At 35.9% G+C, this 21,266-nt stretch overlaps 1 protein-coding gene across 4 annotated transcripts in view; it reads left to right on the forward strand.

The window, feature by feature from the left end:
- Positions 1–21,266, forward strand: part of Ilrun (inflammation and lipid regulator with UBA-like and NBR1-like domains) — an 87,720-nt gene that overhangs the window by 26,729 nt on the left and 39,725 nt on the right. For all 4 annotated transcript variants that reach the window (XM_078020173.1, XM_040282498.2, XM_005318786.4 and 1 more), the window contains exons 2-3: positions 11,135–11,289; positions 19,509–19,706. In XM_078020173.1, coding sequence (XP_077876299.1) covers positions 11,135–11,289; positions 19,509–19,706 — 353 coding nt within the window. The remainder of the gene's footprint in view (positions 1–11,134; positions 11,290–19,508; positions 19,707–21,266) is intronic.

Below are 21,266 nucleotides of genomic sequence, written 5' to 3' on the forward strand. Positions count from 1 at the left end.
CTCTTCTCTTCTCTTCTCTTGTTTTCGATGTCAATGGACCTTTATTTTAGGTAGTGCTGAGAATTGAACCCAGTGCCTCACAAATGTTAGGCAAGCACTCTGCCACTGCAGTCCTCCTTTCTTAAATTCATAATTGCATAGATGGTTGCAAAAATATTATTTCCTAGTTCTGTTTTTCCTTCATTTATTTAATTATCATTCTGCAAAGACACTATTAATTTTTAAATGGAATTTACAAATTAGAGTTATGAAAGAACTTCATAGTAAATGAACAAAATCTTAATTAGTTTTTAGGTACAATTTGAGTATTCCTAATCCAGAAATCTGAACCTTCTGAAATTTGAAATGTTAAAGTTGGGCTTTTTGGGATTTCGGATTTTCAAATTAGAATACTCAACTCAAGTGCATACCAGTCTCAGCTACTCAGGAAGCTGAGACAGGAGGATGACAAGTTCAAAGACAGTTTAGGAAACATAGTGAGACTGTCTCCCAAAAAACTCCAAACAAAACTATCTCAATCAGTAGAGTCTATGTAAACATTTCAACATTCAAAAATCTGAAACATTTCTGATCCCAGGCATTTTACCTAAGTATATTTGTATATTTGCTTACCTTCAGCAACACAGGATTAAAAAAAAAAAAAAAAAAAGCAGGGAGAGGGGATATTGAAGAGAGATTTCATTGACCTTTTTGAACCTTTTTTTTAAAATTTTTTTTTAATATTTATGTTTTAGTTTTCGGCGGACACAACATCTTTTGTTTTTGTATGTGGTGTTGAGGATCGAACCTGGGCCGCACACATACCAGGCGAGTGCGCTACCACCCGAGCCACATCCCCAGCCCCCTTTTTGAACCTTGAAGTAAATAAAACTGCTTTACTGTGCTTACATTATTTGGGGATGTATATGGCTTTTCTCTTTTTGAAAGACTTGGAGACTGGGCTGGGGATGTGACTCAAGCTGTAGCGCGATTGCCAGGCCTGCTTGCGGCCCAGGTTGGATCCTCAGCACCACATACAAATAAAGATGTCGTGTCCGCCAATAACTAAAAAAAATAAATATTAAAAAAAATTCTCTCTCTCTCTCTCTCTCTCTAAAAACAAACAAACAAAACACAAGAAAGACTTGGAGACTAAGAAAAATTAACAAGGGCCTGGGTTGTGGCTTAGTGGCCGAGCATTTGTCTAGCATGCGTGAGGCACTGGGTTTGGTCCCTGGTATCACATATAAATAAATAGATAGAGAAAATAAACATATTGTGTTGATCTACAACTTAAAAAAAAAAAAGAAAACAAAGGGGCTGGAGTTGTGGCTCAGTGGTGGAATACTTGCCTAGCACGTGCCAGGCCCTGGGTTCGATCCTCAGCACCACATTTAAAAAAAAAAAAAAAATATATATATATATATATATATATATATATATATATATATATATATATAATAAAAGCATTGTATCCAACTACAACTAAAAAATAAATATTAAAAAAATCCACAAAAAATATTTTTCCCCTCAATTGTGTTTTTTTAGTAAAGCAAATTTGCTAGTTTATATAGTGGGATGAACCCTCTCAAAGCTGGCTGCTTTTCATTGTATGTGAGGTTGTTTGCAAGTATAGCAGGAATTTTACAGGAAATGCTCTTTAAATGTTGTGTCCCTTATTTGTGTTGAGCAATTAGTTAATATTAAAAAAGACAGTAATCTCTGACACATTTATATTGTCATTTTATTAGTTTGTAAAAGAAAGGGGGGACTGTTCTGATTGTATGATTTAATCTCTCTTTATCATTATTTTTCCAAATTCTATCTATTATAATTGAGTCTCCTAGTAAGTATGAGGATTTAAGAAAGTATCTTTTCTCACACATACCATGGAGCAGATGATTACTAATCCAACTCCAGGTATTGATTAGTAGGGTGGGTGTGGTTCAGAGTTTAAATACCATGTGACATTATTTGGCAGTATTGGTAACATTGCATTGCTTTGTTAACAATACACAGAATTGGGGCTGAGGATGTGGCTCAAGCTGTAGCGCACTCGCCTGGCATGCGTGCAGCCCGGGTTCGATCCTCAGCACCACATACCAACAAAGATGTTGTGTCCGCCGAGAACTAAAAAATAAATATTAAAAAAATTCTCTCTCTCACTCTCTCTCTCTCTCTCTCCCATCTCACTCTCTCTTAAAAAAAAAAAAGAAAAAAAAAAAAACAATACACAGAATTTGGCTGAGGATTATCTTTTTGTTCTTGGAATAAATCCATGACCTAGGGCTATTAGATTTTCTCCTAGATGTATGTACCAGTATGCCCTCTGGGAGGTGAAGTATGAGGTTTACTTTTGTGTTATCTCCAAAGATGGTAGGCCAGTATTGCTCATCAGGGAGATGAAACTGAAGAGATTTTGGAGCTGGTTCCTGTTATCACACTATCAGGAAATTTCAAAGGCAAGAAATATTAGATATGAAGCATTTTGATCAAAGGTATATGTAAAAAAGTATTTGGTATTTCTTAATAAAGCACATAAATTCTGCCTTTCTTTATACAAAAAGAAAGCTAGTTTAAGTCAACATTTCTCTTGGCAACATTTTTCTTTTTAAAAAATTAAAAACAGGTTTTAGTTGTTGTTGTTGTTGTTGTTTGCTTGTTTTTTTAAAAGAAAACTTTCTAAGCAGACTGTAGGATTTGAATTGTAAGTTCCCTGTTAGGTAAACAAACTTTTGAAAACCATGTTTAATTATAGATTTACCTGATCATTTTGTAGCTGCTATTTTAAATATGTCGGAAAGAAAGTTTCATGAACAACAACAAACCACAAATGTTTTGTTCAAGGAGATAGCTTTATCTGAATCATACTTTCTGTTTGACATCTTAGGACATTTAGGGTATCATACATTTTCATGTCTCCTGGGCCAGTGCTTCTGCATTTTTAAAATGTATAATTAGTATGAAACAAAGTGATTGTTTACCTCCTAGGAAGTATCAGTGATAGTTAAATTCAGAGGGCAACAAAAAAGGAGTTATTTCTAAATACAGATCGCATGGAAAAATGAATTCGTGGAAGAATAGTTATGATAAAAGGAAACTCAGCAAAAAACAGCACCATTTTAATTGTTCTATTTTTATTTTTAGCATCATTTGAATTGTAATCTTTAGTTTCATGTTCTTAGGTTTTTTTTTTTCTTTTATTGATGAACATTTCAATAATACAGCAAAATAGAATAATTTGTAGCCATTCTATTAGTTTTTTGCACTGTGATAAATTACCAACAACTCTGGCTTAAAAACACAAATATTATCTTAGCATTTCTAGAAGTCCAGAGTCTGAAGTGGGACTCATTGAGCTAGAATCAAGATAGGGTCCCTTTCTTTTGGGAGAAACTGTTTATTATTTAACTTTGCCTGCTCCAGGTGCCACATGAATTCCTTGGCTCTCCATCTTTAAAACTGAATCTCTCTCCTATTGCTATCTCTTTGGTTCTCTCTTCAAATTACCTCTTCCACTCTTAAATAAGTTATTACATTGGGTTCACTTGGAAAATCCAGAATAATATTTTAAAGTCAGATGATTGACGACCTTAATTTCCTTTTGATGTGTAATTTAACATTGTTCTGTTAGGATGATGAAAATGTTGTAAAACATTTCATCACTTACAACATGGTGATGGTTGTGCAGTTCTGTAGCTTTACTAAAAATTTTTGAATTGCACAATTGAAATGGGTGAATTTTATGCCACATAAATTATACCTTAACAAATTGTTGTTGTTATTCTTTTGTGATTGAATCCAGGGCTTCATGAATGCTAAGCATACATTTTACCATTGAGCTATACCCCAGCCCAATAAAATTCTTAAAAAAAAAAACTTTTGGGTTGGGGATGTGGCTCAAGCGGTAGCGCGCTCGCCTAGCATGCGTGCGGCCCGGGTTCGATCCTCAGCAGCACCACATACCAACAAAGATGTTGTGTCCGCCAAGAACTAAGAAAAAATGAATAAATGTTAAAATTCTCTCTCTCTCTCTGTCCCCCTCTGTCTCTCACTCTCTCTTTAAAAAAAAAAAAAAAACTTTTAGATTGCTCTTTGACTTTTAGACTCTTCTTTCTTTTATTTTGTTTTAATATTGTACTGCTGGTTGAACCCAGGAGTTCTTTACCACATTGCTGCATCCCAAGCCCTTTATATTTTTTATTTTGAGACAGGATCTTGCTAAGTTGCCCAGACTGGTCTTGAACTGCTGGTGCCTCCTGCCTTAATCTCTGTGTAGCTGGGATTACAGGTGTATGGCATCATGCCCACCATCTGAGACCCCCCCTTTTTTTTTTGATAAGAATTGGAATCTGATCAAGGACTAGATATTGTACTTGATTGTTATATCTTTTTAAATGTGGGACAGTGCCATCACCTTTCCTTTTGGTGGCAGAGGATTTATTTATTTTTTACTTTCTACTTGGAAAAAGGTAGTTACAAAGACCATTTATAAAATGGTAATAAAAAATAATACAATTAATGGATCAGTAAAGAGCCAAGAAAAGAATAAACAATTTTAAACTTGCTAGGGCTCTAAGAAGGGAGTAAATGTTGGCCTGAAGTTTTGTCAATGTATTTTTCTACGAGTTCTTTTTCTCTCTAGCTGTCTTCATATAATAATATCCATGAGTTAACTCTTCGTAGATTTGAAAACATTGTGATTAGAATGCCTCCCATTCTCTCCCTATTGTCATCTTTCTGTTTTTTTTTTTTTTTTAATATTTATTTATTTTTTAGTTATCGGCGTACACAACATCTTTATATGTAGTGCTGAGGATCGAACCCGGGCCGCACGCATGCCAGGCGAACGCATTACCGCTTGAGCCACATCCCCAGCACCAAACTTCTCTGTGTTTTTTTTTTAAGTTATAAATGGATACAATATTTTGTTATTTTTTTGTGGTGCTGAAGATGGAACCCAGTGCCTCACATGTACTAAGCAAGCGCTCTGCCACTGAGCCCCAACCAGCTTTCTGTTTTAATGAAATTCTGTTTTTTCAAGGCCTTAAAATTTACGGTAATTAGAAGCATATATAGTTTGGTCCTTCATTTTGGTCTTCGATGTTGGGTTGCTATCTAATTGATGTTGGAAAACCCTAGTGAGAACATCTGTTTTGGTAAGGTATTCCCCAGGCATTTTATCTTTTTTGGTTATTCAGAGGTAGGCCTCCTTGGTTCCTGGTGGCTTATGGCCTTAGTGACAATATCTTTGACACTCAATAGATGAAAGAAACTTGTAATTTGGTAGTACTATGGCCTGAACCCCTAGATGATATTGATCATACCATCCATTATTCTGATTTCCATTTTAATTTTGTGTTCAAATAAGATGGAGAATTTTCTTATAAATTATTTGGGTCCTTTTAATTTTCTCATTTGTTTGGAGAATGAAAAGGAGGTATTTCCTTAAGATATCATTCTGCACTGAGCTAATATGCAGAACTTGGTCCTCAAACATTTCCTTTTTAATTGTGACCAACCTTCCTTCCTTCACAAAATTAATAGTCCAGTACACTGTAACCACCAGGGACAAACAAGGGTCTCTCTTACTGCCTCTCACATAAAGGCCATCGGCCCAAGGCAGATTTTCCTCCTTAAGGTGAAATATGGGCTTGGTACACAACACATTTTAACTGCATTGATATTGACCTGATATGGGGTAGAACAATTTTGTTGACAATACATTTGGTCTCTGATAAAATGCAGTTTTGGGGGCTGGTGTTGTGGCTCAGTGGTAGAGTGCTCGCCTAGCATGCACAAGGCACGTGGTTTGATCCTCAGCACCACATAAATGTAAGATGAAGATATTGTGTCCACCTAAAAAGTTAAGAATAAATATTTTTTTTAAAATGCAGTTTTGTTCAACCTTTATTTTATGCAAGAGGCCACTGAGATATTAAAAGGTAAAGTAATTCGCCCTAGGCTAGGCAATTATAATTGAGAACCACATCCATTCAAAGGCCATTCAACTTTTGACTCATCCAGACATCTCTGATAAAACTTGGCAAGTGTGCCACCACTGAGCTATAACTACCCAGCCACTGAATTGTGATTTTCCTGTTTTCTGACCCTGTACTTTGGGGTGATGTTCCTGTCTGTATATTCAAGAGATAGATGGTTTCTCTTTATAGGAACAGTGATCTACTGTAGGCCTTATGAATGTATGTACCATAGTACAAAAATAAATGTTCTATGTGAATATATGCAAAGGTTAGCTATTTATATTGAAGAATTCATTATAACTAGGGGATTACAACTAGTTCATTTTTAGTAATTAATATGTATAAAGAAAATCAGATGTTCAGAGTTTTACAATAAGAGAAGTCTGGATAAATAAAAAGTTTTGAATAGCCTTTGAATGGATGTGGTTCTCAATTCTAATTGCCTAGCCTAGGGTTAATTCCTTTACCTTTTAGTATCTCAGTGGCCTCTTGCATAAAATGAAGGTTGAACAAAATTGTATTTTATCAGAGACCAAATGTCTTGTCACCAAATTCTTCTACCCCATATCAGGTCAACTTGATCAATGCAGTTTAAACGGTGTTGTGTGCCAAACCCATATTTCACTTTAAAGAGGAAAAGCTGCCTTGGTCCAATGGCCTTTATGTGAGAGGCAGTAAGAGAGACCCTTGTTTGTCCCTGGTTGGCTACTGTGTGCTGGACTATTAATTTTGTGAAGGCAAACCGTGCCTTTCTCCTATCCCTAGCTGAGGCCAGATACTTACCACATGGATAAATGCTCATTTGTTAAATATTTGTTAAGTGAATGAATGTCAGTAAAGAATATTTTCATACATTGCCTTAGCAGCCATCCCTGTGATGTGGTGGTATCAACATGATTTTGCCAATGAGTAAACTCTATTAGCCACCTGCTCAGAGTCATGCAGCTGACTTCAAAGACTGATACCTTAATTTTTGTCTAGTTGTGGTAATATAATATCTATATGGTATAGAATTTTACTGGTTATCCATTTTAAGTGTATGGTTCTTTTTTTTTTTTTTTTAGAATTTTTTAATATTTATTTTTTAGTTATCAGCGGGCACAACATCTTTGTTGGTATGTGGTGCTGAGGATCGAACCCAGGCCGCACGCATGCCAGGCGAGCGCACTACCGCTTGAGCCACATCCCCAGCCCCAAGTGTATGGTTCTTATGACATTAAGGATATTCATATTGTTGTAACCATTACCACCATTTTTCTTAGCCTGTGTTGTTTTTTTCACTGTTAATTGTTTTCCTTGGTTGTTCAGGGTGTTTTTAACTATTTGAAATCAGATTAAAAACTCCTGTTGAGCAAAAACACTGAAGGAACCTGGGAGATAACTTTCCGACGGTCCTGAATATTGGGTCAGTGTTTTTCTTTTCCTTTCATCTCAGCCAGTTTTATTTCAATGTAGAATTTCTTGTTGGCTAATAATAGCTGAGCATGTTGTTTTCAAAGGGAGTACATGTTATGGCTGCTTTGCTGACTCTGGATTGAAGCTGTTTGGTCTCTCCCTGCTATTGTTTGGTTCAGTGGGACAGTAGTACTAATGATCCAAACTCAGCAACCCCATGTACCTGTCTTTGGAGCTGTGTATCTGCCTGATGGATTGTAGCCCCATGGGGCCACCGTCCACTTTCTGCCTTGTACTTGGGAGATGAATTTGCTTTGTCATTCTGCACTCAAACTTACTGTCAGAAGTCCAGTTCACTACTTTCAGTTTCAGTTTGGACTTGTAAAAAATGTTTCTAAATCTTTGTCCTATGAATTACTTGTATAATACTGGTACAAATAAGCAGCTTTGTTGTCTTTTGCTGTAAGAAGAATTGGAATGTGTGAAAGGAGATCAAGGCGGGGAATGGATCTGCCTAAATAGCATAGCTTGACTTTTCCACTTGATAGTTCTTACTTCAGTGGTCTTAAAGTCCTGTCCTGATGGTAGAGTCAAGGGGCGAAATAAAAAAAATGCTGGAGATGAGAATTTGGTAACTGTCCCCGGTGTACAAATAGTTTCTTCTCTCCGAGTGTTTTTTTTTTTTTTTTTTTACAGCCAGGTGAACAGAAACCAATTCAGTAGGCTACTTGCTGGAGACCTGAGACCAAAAAATATATATTTTTATCTTTTTTTCCCAGCAGTGGGATTGCCAGATCATATGGTAGTTTTTTTTTCTTTTTAGTTATACATGACAGTAGAATGTATTTTGACGTAGTATACATACATGGAGTATAACTTCCCATTTTTGTGGTTGTATGTGATATGGAGTTACAGTGGTCAAGTATTCATAGATGGACAAAGGAAAAGTTATGTCTGATTCATTCACTGTCACATTTCTATCATCTTCCCCCCCTACTACCCCTGTCCAATTTGGTGAACCTCTATTCGCCCCCCACACCTATTTCGGATCAGCATCTGCATATGAGAGAGAACATTAGACCGGTGGTCTTTTTGGGATTGCTGTATTTCATTCATGATAGTCTTCAGTTCCATCAATTTACCAGCAAATGCCATGATCTCATTCTTCTTTAAGGCAGAGTAATATTCCATAGTGTATATCTACCACATTTTCTTTATTTATTCGTCTGTTGAAGGCACCTAGATTGGTCCCATAGCTTAGCTATTGTGAATTGAGATGCTATAAACATTCATGTGGCCGCCTCACTATAGTATGCTGATTTTAAGTGCTTTGGGTATGTGTCGAGGAATGGGATAGCTGGGTCAAATGGTAGTTCCATTCCAAGTTTTCTAAGAAATCTCCATACTGCTTTCCGGAGTGGTTGCACCAATTTGCAGTCCCACCAGCAGTGTATGAGTGTACCTTTTCCCCCACATTCTCACCAACATTTATGTTACTTCATATATATATAAAAGTAATAGCTTTTACAATATGTTTTCAAAAGAACAGATTGCAAACTAGGCCTGTTTTTCTTTCATGTTATCCCTGATCCTTAAGGGTAAGTCTGAGTCCAGATGTACTTTTCTGTTTGTAGGTACTCTGTGATTCCTTAAGTTTGATCAGTCACATTATACTTTAGTTTGGATTAGTATCAGCTAGATAGGAAACTGCTAGGAAGATCAAAGTCCAAACCTTTGTATTGAAGAGTTGGGCAAACAGGTACAGTGTGGACTCTAGCCCAGCTCTGTTTCATGTAATTTTATCAAGCACACATGATGGACAGACAGTTGGTATTATAATTCCAGTTTTTACTGACTAATATGACAGGCCACCATTGCATGAAGCTTGATCTGAGGTAGCCACTCTAAATATAGCCTTCCTTTTTGGCAGTTGTAAACACCTGGAGAAGCAGGCAGGCCCTCAGCAGAAAAGTATTTGCTGTTAATAGCATGTCTGTTGAACAGTTGCATACTGTCAGAGCTTTTTTCATGCTGTTAATGCATAATTAAAAGCAGCCACAGATCCACTGGCTTCTGGTTGGGTTATGTTTAGAAACATGCAGTTTGGTTTGTTGTCTACTATGGGAACTGGGGATGATGTCACTGATTGAAGTAAGACCAGAGACAAGCAGTTAAATTAATTAACAAAAAATTGTTTTTGATCTCTGTAATGAACATAGCTTACTTAAACAGCCTTTATGGCCTTTAGTTTCTGACACTGATCAACCAAGCTGTCAGTGATGTGATTCGGTTCAGTTGGGAAGACTCTGGTTTATGTGTTTGTAGTTCTTTTCACAAAAGGGAGTTTGCAAATAATTTCAGAACAATGCCAGCATTTATAAAATGATTCTTCCAAAAGTGAAACTACAAATAGCTTTTTTATGTCTAAAAAGATACTCAGTTTCCCATATAAAAGTGAACAGCTGCTGGGCACAGCAGTGCATGCATGTAATCCCATCAACTGTAGAGGCTGAGGCAGGAGGATTACAAATTCAAGGCCAGCCTCAACAATTTAGTGAGCCTCTAGGCAACTTAGTATGACCTTGTCTCAAAATAAAAAAGGGATGGAGATGTGGCTCATTGGTTGAGTGCTCCTGGGTTCAATCCATGGTATCCCCCTCCCCTCAAAAAGTGTAAGGCTCTGTGTGTGTATGTGTGTGTGTGTGTGTGTGCGCGCGCGTTTGTGTGCATTCACGTGCTTGCTAGGGATCGAATCCTGAGCCTTGTTCATGCGGAGCATGTCCATGATCACTGAACTATGCCTCCAATCCTCAGGAAAACATGGTAAGATCTTACTGATTTTATATATATATATTTATTTACCTGTCAGATTGGCAGAAATAAAAAATGTTGAAAAAACACTGTCAATGAGAAGAGGCGAAATTGGTACTCATAATTCTTGTGGGAGTGTTATTATACAACTTTTATTAGAAGAAAGTTTGAATATATCTGTGAAAACTGCAGCTTTATGCCCTTTGATCAAGCACTGTCACTTAGAAGAATTTATTCTACAAATAACTGTGCATGTACACAAACTGATGTGTGCCTAAACTTACTTATGAAAAAGTTGAAGATTGGGAACACTCAGAAGTCAGTTGGTTAAATAAATAATAACATCTATATAATGAATTCAGCTATAAAAAATCTGTAGTAAGTAGTGATATAGAAATATCTTCAAGATATTGTACTAAATGAATAAAACTAGAGTAGTGGGTAATATGACATCAGTTATGTAAACAGAGGAAAATATGAATATATAGCTCATTATCTTGTATGTGCCGGGAGGAACTGAAGTTCTGGAATGATATTTAAGAAAGTAATATGAATGTTTATCCATGTGTATGTTTTTAGGAAGGAAAAGATAAGATGGTTATTTTTTAAAAATCTAAGTAATTAGAATGTCTAAAAACGTGGAGTTTCTATGAATTCTGTAATCAGTTTCAGTGGAGCTCTCAATTGATTTCCTTACTCATTCTTGCATCCTTATGTATAACAGATTTCATCATTTTGTCACTGTGGTATGGTTTGCTACTTCCTATGTGGGTACCTTGGGAAGAAAGTGATAGAAAAGTTTGTTGATTTAGTTTTGTGATTTTCTATTGTTCCTCAGCCAGAATGAGTGACCTTGAAGACTTTCATACCAGAAGCTTCAGATTCTATGACAAATCCTAAGACATGGGCTAAATAATATCTTTTGGCCAGGACTGAAGGCTTTGCTTTTTTCTCTTTATTTGTAGGAACTTACAGGCAGCAATTGGAGCCTATTATGACTTTGAGAGCCCAAACATCAGTGTGCCCTCCATGTCCTTTGTTAAAGATGTCACCATAGGAGAAGGGGAGTCAATACCTCCTGATACTCAGTTTATAAAAACATGGCGGATCCAGAATTCTGGTAAGTGTATAAAAGGCATTTCTCCCTTGTCCAGTTTGGTTCTCTGTTTTCTGGAAAAGGTTACTCGGGTATGTTTTTATCTTGTAGTGATTCTGATTGTGTGATTCTGAACTTTTTCTTATATGTGCATGGTATGTAGAATTTTCTTGTACAGCATGATGACCAAATATTAGTGAAACATCCCTGCTTTCCCTGCTCAAGAGTAGGAATAATAATTTAGGTCTCATGCTTCCAAGCCTCTAAATCTTGATGGAATCTAAACAATCCAGTATTCATTTGGTATTTGGAGCTAGGCTTGTTTGTGGTGGAGTATTGTCTCCACCTGTACATTTTTCTCCATCATTTTATTTCTGCTCTAATAAATCTTCCAGTCATTTCCAGCAGGCTCACGGAGGTACCTTGAATAGAAAAAGGTTGTTGGAAAGACCTGTGAGCATCTGCTCTTTTGAAAGCTCATTTCTTTGCAATCACAAGAATGATTTGTTTTTGAAATTTCATTGAAAGATCCTTGAAATACACTTTGAAAAATATTGTTGGTAGGTTTTGTTCAGAAGGGAGGGAAATTATTTGAAAATAGGTGATTGGGTTTTTTTTTCAAGTTTTTTTAGTTATACATGGATACAACATCTTTATTATGTTTATTTATTTATTTTTTATGTGGTGCTGAGGATCGAACCCAGGGTCTCACATGTGCGAGGCCGAGCACTCTACCGCTGAGCCACAACCCCAGCCCCAAGGGCATTTTTTTGATGTTCTACTACCTCTTTTAAGACAAATTGGAAATAAATTGACCATAATTCTTTGAAAATAATGTCTGAATTCCTGTCTGGTAACTTAATTTACCTTTTTACTTGTCAAGTTCTTTATTTCCTCAGGTTTAGTTTCTCTAGTCCCATCTAATAATAATTTATTCTGACTGGTTGAAGTTGCTTTAACTTCCTTGTTAAGACTTTCCAGAGGAACTCTGAGTGATGGAAAACTAGGCAAAAAGTGTGTAGCTAAAAATGTGTAGGTGTTGGGGGTATTGTTCAGAAGCAATTAAGCAAGGTAATTTGATATGAGATGATTAAAAAAAAAATCTGGGGACTACAGCAGACCTATAATAACCAGCCTCTTTTGTATTTTATTTAGATTCAGGGTCTTACTGAGTTGCTTAGGGCTTTGACCTTTATTGACTCAGTTTACTTTTTGTGTTTTTGTGATGGGGAAAGATTGGCTAAACTAGCCTTTTATATTAGAATAATGTACTGAATTTAATCTTTTTTTTCCTCCAGCATGTTTAGAAATAATTCTCCTTGGAGGAAAGTTCAGTATGTCACTAACCAAATGCACATAATCTGGACAGATTCAGTGTTGTAGGTGACTTAAGGCAGCTATGGTTTTGTAAAATTTATTAACCTCTTTCCCTTTTGGTTATGACATTGGTGCAGTGTTAGTTTGGGAAGCGCATGGTAATACAGGAAAATAACCGCATTTTTCTTTCTTCCTTTTTTGTTTTTTTGAAGTTCTTACTTGGTCAAAGATTTTTTACTTTGCCTAATTTCTTTCTCACTGTTCCTAATTTGGCTTGCTTTTAAAAATATCAAAACAGTCTTCAGTTTCTTTTCATCATATTTTTTTCTCTGAATTACAAATACCAGCTGTTACTGATCAAAAGTGCTTTGGAAACGTACATGTGAAATTATTTTATGAGTGAAGTTTTCTGTAAAAGTATGACTTATTCAAAAGTTTTTTTTTAAAAAAAAAACTCAGGATCTTGTTTACTTATAGTGAGTTCTTTAGTATTTTTAAATATTGAAAGTTGTTAGAGTACTGTTGAAATGTTTTAAATACTGTCTTGGTCACATAATAACATTTATATATCACTTACAAACCACACTAACCAGAGAGTTCCTTGGATTAAAGGGAGGGGTTGGGGAAGTTGAGATATAATGGCTGTAATGGCAAATCAGAACCACCTTAATTCAGAAAAATCTCTGATGGTGGGCCTGGCTGCTTTTTCCTTCTCCTTTGCTTGGTAGTGGCAGTTTAAAAAGCCTCTGGGTCTGTAGCCCTTCTTCCTGTGTGTGAGAAGGCATTCTTGTGTCTGAAGTTTTGTTGAAACATTGGGCTGCAGTTACTACTGGAGATTTTATCTTTCAAGGTGCTTTGCACAAATAGGTTTTCCATTTTTCTGGACATTGTTCAGCCAGTTGTAGTCTTATATCTATAAACTGGATGTTTTCCATTTGGTTAAGGAATGGTCCCTTTGAATAGCAAATGTGTTATTAAAGAGAATGTATACTGGTTCTTTGATCTCATCCCAATCTCTTATTTATTACTTAAGAGACAAGTGCTTACTGAAAGAATTACATAAAAATAATTTTTAAGGCATCTCCTTGCTACCTTTTTTTTTTGGTGGGGGGAGGGTGCGGGTAATGGGGATTGAACCCAGGGGCACTTAATCACTGAGCTGCATCTCCAGCCTCTTTTGTATTTTTTTTTAGATTTAGGGTCTTACTGAGTTGCTTAGGGCTTTGATAAGTTGCTGAGGTTGGCTTTGAACTTGAGATCCTCCTGCTTCCCAAATTGCTGGGATTACAGGCATGCACTACCCCGCCCAGTGTCTGCTACTGTTTTTTAGGCATGCTAGGCATTTACATATACAACAGATGGGATTGATAGGACCTGCATGTAGCTCTTCAACAGCTTCCACAAAGAAGGTAAATGTCACATACTATTTAAATGCTTAACATTGAATAATATACACACATAATTCCAGCATCTAAACTTTTGTCATTGTAGAAATATTGAAAGCTTGGGAAGTCTGAGCAGGAAAACTTAAAATTGGAGGTTAAAGTTAAAATTCAAAACTGTCCCTCTAAAAATGTGTGTAGACAGAATCTTTAACAACAGTACTTTTTGGTTATTAATATTATAACATTATGCTCTGCTGGGTGTGGTGGCACATGCCCAGTAATCCCAGTGACTCTGAAGGCTGAGGCAAGGGGATCCCATGTTTAAGGCCAGCCTCAGCAAGTTAGTCAAACTCTGTCTCAGAAAATAAAAGATAAGGTCTGGAGTTGTAGCTCAGTGGTAGAGTGTCCAGGGGTTCAATTCCCAGTATCCAAAAAAAAAAAAAAAAAAAAAAAAAAAAAAATCCAAACCACAACAAAAACCCAAAACAGAACTCCATGCTGTGTCTCCTAGCTATAGTAAAAGTTAAGCTGAGCATGTTACAATAACTCTGGATCAGGTGGGCCTACTGATCTAGAGTCTTATTTTCTGAACTCTCCATAGAAGTATATATAGAAGTATAATATAAATTTATAAATATAATAAAACAAGGTTTGGGGACAGAACTTGAGAAGAGCAACTATTTCCTCCACTTTTCATTTATTGAAATAGTTAATTTTCTGTCTTTATTTTATGATTATGAGAAAGTATAATAATAGGGAAGTAATGTTATAGAGAAGATACTTTAACATTTTAGTATGTTCCAGTTTCTTTATTAGGCACAGGGGAGAACTGGTGACAAGGCCTGGTGATAAAGGTCTTTGTTTTCTTGGAACTTCATTTGAAATGCAGTCTCCATACATAGAGGTTAAAAAAGAGATGTTCATTGAGGTTTGTTTCCCTATTTGGATGTTCCTGTCTCCAAATTATTTCTGTAATCACCGATAGTAACTCTCAGGCTTTCTAGAACTGTTGAATAGCTTTCATCTGATTTTTTGTGATACTTTCCACCATTCTACCATGATAGGGTTTTTTTTGTTTTGTTTTATTTTTACTTATTTTTATATGTATTTCTTTATTTTGCAGTTCTGGGGATCAAATTTGGGGCTTGTGCCTGCTATGCAAATCTTCCTCTGAGCTACATCCACAGCCCTTTTTAAAAAAATTTGAGACAGGTTCTTGATGAGTTGTTTAGGCTGGCCTTGAACTTGTGATCCTCCTGCTTTGGCCTCCTGAGTTGCTGAAATTAAATGCATGTGCTAACACTTCTAGCTGTATTATTTTTGTTTAAATAAAGTGATGTTTCATAACTAGAACATCACAATCTTAATCATACACTATATTCTGATACTTGGAAATCATAAATCACAGATATGTCTTTATATTTCTTCTAGATAGACCTATTTTCCATTAAAACGGTTTGTAACAAAGAATTTGAAGTCCTGTTTCATAATAAACTTTTGAAATTCAGATTCCAGGTATGGTGAGGTAGGTGGTCCAAACAGCTCACCACTACTTCCTTTTATTCTATATTGAGCATTTAGTATCTTGAGCTTTTCAAAATTATCTGACCTAATAGTTATGACTTTAAGAACCTCTAAATACATCATTGAAAACTCTCAGAAGGCAGATTATTGTTTTTCCCTCCTTTTTCTTTCTCTTTTTTAAAAAAAAAATATTTATTTTTTAGTTGTAGTTGGATACAATATCTTTATTTTATTTTTATGTGGTGCTGAGGATCAAACCCAGGGCCTTGCAAATACTAGGCGAATGCTCTACAATCCCAGCACCCCAATTTTCTTAAGATGATTTGTTCTTCCACTTCATAGCAGATTAACACTTTGGCATTGATGTTGGGTATTTCTTCCATTTTTTTCTTCAAAAAGCCCTCTTGGTACCATGACATTGAGCAGTTAGAGTTATCTGTGGTACCTAGGAGAGTGAGCCTTGGCCAGACCATTAAATGTTGCCCATTTGGTGTTTTACTAACTCAGATTCTCTGGAATATAAAAATGCTCCTATTAGGTATCATTAAGAGACTCGGCAGTCTCAGATACTAGTGGTTGTCTGCCCAGGATAGGCAAGTCTCTTTTCACACTCAGACAGTCTTGGTTTATTTTATTTTTTTTTTTGGAAGTTAAAAAAAAAAAAGATATTTTGGGATTTCATATAATCAGACATTGTCTTGTTATGCATATGTATATGTGTGAGAAAGAGGGAGAGAGAGAAAGGCAAGGGTGAGGTATTTAAAAAAAATATATATATATATATTAAGTTTTAGGTGGACACAGTATCTTTATTTTACACTTATGTAGTGCTGAGTGCCTTGTGCATGCTAGGTGAGCGCTCTACCACGGAGCCACAACTCCAGCCCCTGTGGGGTAGTTTTTTAAGGAATAATTTTAAATTGAGACCTGTAGCAGTTTACTTGGGGTGAGGGGCAGTACTGGGGATTGAATTCAGGGACACATAATCACTGAACCACATCCCCAACCCTATTTTATATTTTATTTGGATACAGTGTCTTACTGAGTTGTTTTACACCTTGCTTTTGCTGAGGCTGGCTTTGAACTTGTGATCCTCCTGCCTCAGCCTCCCAAGCTGCTGGGATTATACAGGCGTGTGCTACTGCGCCAGTAGTAGTTTACTTTTTTATGTTGAATTTTGGTCTTTAAGGAGACTTGACATTCTTAAGGTACTTTTATGTCCATTACTGCTAGTCTTGACCTAAGAGAAATATGCTTTTGCTAGGCTACAGTCTTCAGAAATGAAAAGCAGAATTTGCATGTTTTGCAAGTGTATCTCCCTTAATACTTCTGCCATCATAGATTGCTCTCTATAGTGTTAAATTAAGGAGCACTTTGCTATTAGTTTTGTTTGTTTGTTTGTTTTTAAAGAGGTAGAGTTTTGCCATTTCCCAGGCTGGTCCCAAACTCCTGGGCTCAATCAATCCTTCAGCCTCCGAAGTAACTGGGACTATAGGCATGTGCTACTCAAAGTGGCTGGTGGCAGATGTTTTAAAAGAGTATATGACAAGACACGTTAGACACTGTTTCATGTACTACCCCATAAAAATGAGGAGCTGCAAAGGGTGCTGTTTATAATAGAGTTAAAATCTCAGCAGTAGATCACTGTTTGCTCTTTTTTGTCTGTTTCCTTTCTAGTAGTTGGCGGTCGGATATGTTTAAAACCAATGTGGCACTTTGAAAGCAAGGAACTGAGGCATCCAAGGGTATTACTTGGAGATAAATCACAAGTATCTTCTGTCATGAGAGTCCTGCCATGTCCAACTTTTCAGAGATTTTTATAATGAATTTTTATATTGCAGAAAAAAGAATATAGAGGGCTATGTCTATATTTAAAAGGGAATATATTAGGTTTTTCACATTGGAGAGATTTCAGAGGTAAGATTGTATCTTGTCATTGTGTGGCTACCTATACCACCTGACTTGTCAGAGGTAGTCAACTCATAGATTTCTCATTTGAATTACATGTTTTCAGTTTAGGTGTAAATAAGCACGTAAAGTACATACCAGGTAAGATCTTTGGCCCTTCCAAAGGAAGAAAAACATTCTTCCTAAAGCCAGTTCTTCATATTACTATTTCCATCCTTTCCATCAGCACCTCTGGCTGGTTCATGGGACAACAGTTCATTCACGATCATGTAATGGAGATCACCTCATTGTTTACGTTTGGCCCACTGCCATTTGAACTTGAGATCTAAACTTTTATTTGATCATTGTCTTGTATTTGAGGAGTCTCTTGAACCTGGGTATTTTATAGTTAAGGATCCCAGAAGAAAGATCATATATCTGGCAAAAAACAACTTTACAGTGAGACTAGTATAGACATTATTATTCATGTGTTTCATTCTCTCATCTCTGGAAAAGCTGGGAATAATCAGACATTTTTACTTTGAATATCAGCCTAAGTCCATATAAAAGTGAACATGTATTATCTTTTAGTAGAGAAAGTCTATATGAGATCCCTTTAAGAGATAAGCTCCTTTACTATTATGTTTAAAACCCGGTTTGATAGCGACACATATAGAATATAGGCAGTATGCAAGGGCAATGGTTCAGGAATTGGAGGAATCCAGATTTCACGTTGGCTTTGCCAAAGTAACTTGGACTTGATCTTCAATAAGACTAAATCAAAATTAGAAATATATGTTAGATTACATTCATATCCATCCATTCCAGCTTAATTTATGTCAGTATTTATATAAACTTGACAGTCAACACTTATGAAAGAAAATTTCAAAGCTAAAAGTAGTTTAATCAAAACACAGAAGTTTATTCATGAAACTTGCATTGAGAATTTTTACATAGAAACTGCAATTATTCTAATAATTATCGATGATGTTTATGAATTTTTCATCAAACATGGAATGATTTTTATAGCAGTAAAATTTTCTAAAACTTTTTGTGACATTTCTATGCATCATGAAGAACTTTTTCTCTCTTAAAATATCTACAGACCTTCAAGAAAAAGAATATTCTTAAATTTTTACTCTTTATACTTTGGAAAGAATACAAATACTAAGCTACTACAAAAATACCATTATATAAGAAAAGTTATAATTAATAATATTGATTTCTAAAACTCCTTGCCTAGTTTTTAAATATTTTAGAAAGTTATAGTTTAAACAGGCTCATTGGTCTTATCACTAAAATTTCTATTCCCATAAATATCATGTGAAATGATTACTTTCAAATGTCCTAGGGAACTAAATTTTTAAATTATATGAGTTTTTTTATTTCCTCAAATTTGTTAATTCTGTTCATTTCTTCCCCATCCCCCTCATTAGTTCATTTGTTTAGTTGGTGTTTTTAAATTTTATTGCTTTGGTTATTAGTGAAGGCATCATGTAAGATTTTATACAACTCACTTCTAATTTATTTAGTTTATAAAAAATGATCTTGACTTTTCTAATTGTATAATAAGGTATTATCACAGTGCTACTTCTGGGTTTTGTTTTGTTTGTGTACGTAGAAGGTGTGTGGAGGGGATGTGTTTTCATTTTGTTTTTGTTTTTGCTTGCAAATAATTGCCTTATTCAGTCACAAAACATTTCTGACAGCTAACATTGTAGTTTGTATTTGATCAATGATGTAAGCCCTGATGAGTTTTAAATGTAACAATACTGTGAGAATCAGATTAAATCATTTATTCTTCAATTAAAAAAAAAAGCAGTTTCCTAAAGGTATGGGCCTATGCTTCATTTTCTTGACACTTCATGGACATCACCTGAAACATCTTCTTAAAGAACTGCTTTGTCTTTGCCATAAGTCAATTCTCTTAGGGATAGACTCTTGGTCAGAGGTTGTCGATTCTGATAATTCCTTCTGATCAGTTAGACATTGACTAACTCAGTTTGTAGGTAGGTTTTTGTATGTATGTGAGATGGAGAAAGGGGCTTCTTTATAGTTTCATAATAAACTACAACAAGCATAGGACTACTGATGACCTAACTTTTTTTTTTTCCTTGTGCTTGAACTCAGGGGCAGAGGCCTGGCCTCCAGGGGTTTGTCTTAAGTATGTCGGGGGAGACCAATTTGGACATGTGAACATGGTGATGGTGAGATCATTAGAGCCACAAGAAATTGCAGATGTCAGCGTCCAGATGTGCAGCCCCAGCAGAGCAGGAATGTATCAGGGACAGTGGCGGATGTGCACTGCTACAGGACTCTATTATGGAGGTGAGTATGTTCTTGTACAGCTCAGGGTGAAGGAATTAATGTAATATCTTATAATATCCCCACTGTTACTGACATAGTCTGTGGAATTGCATAACAGGGCATGGCATCTTTTACACATGCAGATAAATGACTTGTGTTTAATGAGTTGCTGGTTGGAATCTAATGCTCTCCCTTTTATCCTAATAATTTAATTAAAATTTAGCAAAGTTTATGTAGTATTGTATTTAGCATTCAAATAATGATTTATGGTGCCATTACTTTTATTATATAATATGGTAGATACTAAAAGAAAACTGAAGGCAGACCTTATTCTGAGTCTCTAGGCATAAGTCATATAAAACAGATAATGCACAAAATGTATGTCCTCCTTCCTGTCTGATGGTATGTCATGCTATTAACACTTGTCCTTCCTTCCCAGACTTTTTGAAGTAATCTGTACTGTTTCTCCTCCCATATTTTCTATTCACTCTTAACTCATTCTGTTGTTTACCTGCTTCCCATTCTAATGAATGCTTATTTGTCAGCAACTACCCAGTTGACATATCTAGTAGCCTCTTTGCAATCTTCACGCTAGTGGATCTTCTAATTTTCATTTGGTACTATACTACAAATGGTTTTTGCAGTGTGTACCTTCTTTGGTTCATATTATACTTCTCCTGTTTCTCCTCTCTGAATATCTTTCTTGTCCCTTATCTAGTCTCACCTTTGACCTTGGATTACTATATTCCAAACTGGGTTCCATTCAGGCTCAGTGATCTCTTCCACCTATGTGACTTCAACTCTTACTAGTATATTATAGATAGTGATGCTCAAATTCCTATCTATGGCTTATAGCTTCTTGGGAGAGCTCCAAACCTGTGTTTTACCTACTTATGGGCAGAATTTATGGCACAGATTTCTGAATTTCTGAGTATCTCCTAGACAAAACTTGCATCCTGTTAAGATAATCAGGTCAGAAAATTTGGATCAATCATCTGTTCTCTCCATTTTTCTTAATCACAAACCAATTTTTGTTGGTTCCACTGTATCCTGTGCCCTGAAGATCCGCAGAGAAATAGTAAATGGTTAAATCTTACCTGGACTCATGGCCTATAGGCCAGTGGGACCTCTGAGTTATTTCAGAGGCTCTGGAACTAATGTTCTCATATGTTTTTGTAGCCAGTGGAAACTTTTTTAATATTTTTAGTTCCAAAAAATTTTAGTAGTAGAGTCTTTCATGGTGTTTATGTGACATCATTCTTTGCCTAAAGCCTTTGTGCCTACTGTAATGAAGCCAAATTCCTTGGCATGTGATTAAAACACCTCACTGTCTGGCCTCATTTTTATTTGTATTTAGTCAAATAAAACTCATAACTCCGTCATTGTTTGTCCCTTAAGATGCCACATGTTGTCACTTTTCCATGCCCTTGCTCATGTTCTTCCCATTGCTTGAAATATCCTTTTCTTTCCCTTTCCGACAAACTCCTGATCATCCTCAAGGCCCTGATGGAGTTACTCCCCCCCCCCCCCGTTATTCTGCACTACCCCAAGGAAATTTACCCCCCTCTTTTAATATTTAGT

This window comes from Ictidomys tridecemlineatus, chromosome 8 (genome assembly GCF_052094955.1).
Source record: "Ictidomys tridecemlineatus isolate mIctTri1 chromosome 8, mIctTri1.hap1, whole genome shotgun sequence".
Taxonomy (NCBI): Eukaryota; Metazoa; Chordata; class Mammalia; order Rodentia; family Sciuridae; genus Ictidomys; species Ictidomys tridecemlineatus.